Genomic DNA, 1,682 nt, shown 5'->3' on the forward strand with positions numbered 1-1,682 from the left:
TTTATTGGAGATAGGAGTCTCACGGTCTCTCCTGCCCGGGCTGGCTTTGCACCGCGATCCTCAGATCTCAGCCTCCTGAGTAGCTAGGATTACAGGCGTGAGCCACCAGCGCCCGGCCAGATCTTTTCTTTAACAAACACAACTTCTGTTAATATCATAAGCCCAGGGAAAAAGTTGACTCCTTTAAAATGAGAAATCCTCTGTCATTCTCTGGGTTATCAATGAGCCAACTAGCCTTTTAGATTATAAGGTTGGCATGTTATCTTTATATTCCCACAAAATGAAAGCAGGGCAACTTTTTCTTCTCTTTCTTTTACTTATTATTATTATCATTATTATTATTATTGTCGGTCTGGGGCTTGAACTCTGTGCCTGGGTGCTGTCCTTCAGCTCTTCAGCTCAAGGCTAGCACTCTACCACTTGAGCCACAGCACCACTTCCGGCTTTTTTAGTTTATGTGGTGCTGAGGAATCAAACCTAGGGCCTCATGCATGTGGGGCATGCACTCTACTACTGAGCCACCTTCCCAGCCCCTACTTATTTATTTTATTTTATTTTTTTGTCGGTCGTGGGCCTTGAACTCTGGGCCTGAGCGCTGTCCCTCAGCTCTTCAGCTAAAGGCTCTCTGTCACTTTTTTTTTTTTTTTTGCTGCTCCAGAGGCTTGAATTCTGGTCTGGGAGCTGTCCCTGAGCCTCTCTGTGCTCAAAGCTAGCACTCTACCACTTGAGCCACAGTGCCACTTCTGGCTTTTTCTGAGTAGTTTATTGGAGATTAGAGTCTAATGGACTTTTCTGCCCTGCTGGCTTTGATGCAATCCTCAGATCTTAGCCTTCTGAGTAGCTAGGATTATAGGCATGAGCCATCTATCTGTACCCAGTTTCTGACACAAATTTTGATTTTAAAAAAGATCCTAATTTTATTCAAAGGAAACCACAAAAGCAAGCAAGGAAGTTTCAGCAGCAGTTCATTCTAGAGTGCCAGGTAAGATCTTCGAAGCACCATTGGCTGCTGTGTGTATATGTAAGTGTGTGTGTGTGTGTGTGTGTGTGTGTGTGTGTGTGTGTGTTGGTCCTGGGGCTTGAACTCAGGTGCTGTCCCCTGAGTTTCGTTTGTTCAAGGCTAGTGCTATATATCATTTGAGCAACAGGTCTACTTCTGGCTTTTTGTTTTTAGGTATTGAAAATAAGCATCTTAAACGCTTTCCTTCCTGGGCTGGATTGGAACTTTGATCCTTAGATCTCAGCCTCCTGAGTAGCTAGGATTACAGATGTGAGCCACTGGTGCCCAGTAGTACATGAGATTATATGTCTGTGTAAATACATTTGTATGTAGGAGTTGGAAAAGGAAGATATTCATAATTGTCCAAAGAGTTCCAGAGAAGTGCAGCACTGAATTGTAGATGGTATAGAAGAGAAAGCCAGAGTTCCTAGGACATCTCCAGGCTTAGCTCAGGGCTGAACCCACAGTAGTCCACAAGTCTCAGATCTAAACAAGCCAGGAATTAAAGACACCATGCACTCAGCTTCTTCTAGGAGATTTGTCAGTAGAAAAGGAAAGGATTTAGTAATTTTCCTGATGATCAACACACATTCTGTCTAGGTCCCCGTGGGCAGCAGGAGACTTGGGTATGATTTTTTTTTTTTTTTTGGGTCCGGTCATGGGGCCTGAACTCTGGGCCTGG

The 1,682-nt window shown here is 44.1% G+C and overlaps 1 protein-coding gene across 1 annotated transcript in view; it reads left to right on the plus strand.

The window, feature by feature from the left end:
• Naip (NLR family, apoptosis inhibitory protein) overlaps window positions 1-1,682 on the plus strand; it is a 68,003-nt gene that overhangs the window by 40,926 nt on the left and 25,395 nt on the right. Inside the window, 2 exon segments of the mRNA XM_013015826.1 lie at window positions 928-982; window positions 1,601-1,626. Of these exon segments, the coding sequence (XP_012871280.1) occupies window positions 928-982; window positions 1,601-1,626 (81 nt within the window).

This window comes from Dipodomys ordii, unplaced genomic scaffold, assembly GCF_000151885.1.
Source record: "Dipodomys ordii isolate 6190 unplaced genomic scaffold, Dord_2.0 Scaffold28, whole genome shotgun sequence".
Lineage (NCBI taxonomy): Eukaryota > Metazoa > Chordata > Mammalia > Rodentia > Heteromyidae > Dipodomys > Dipodomys ordii.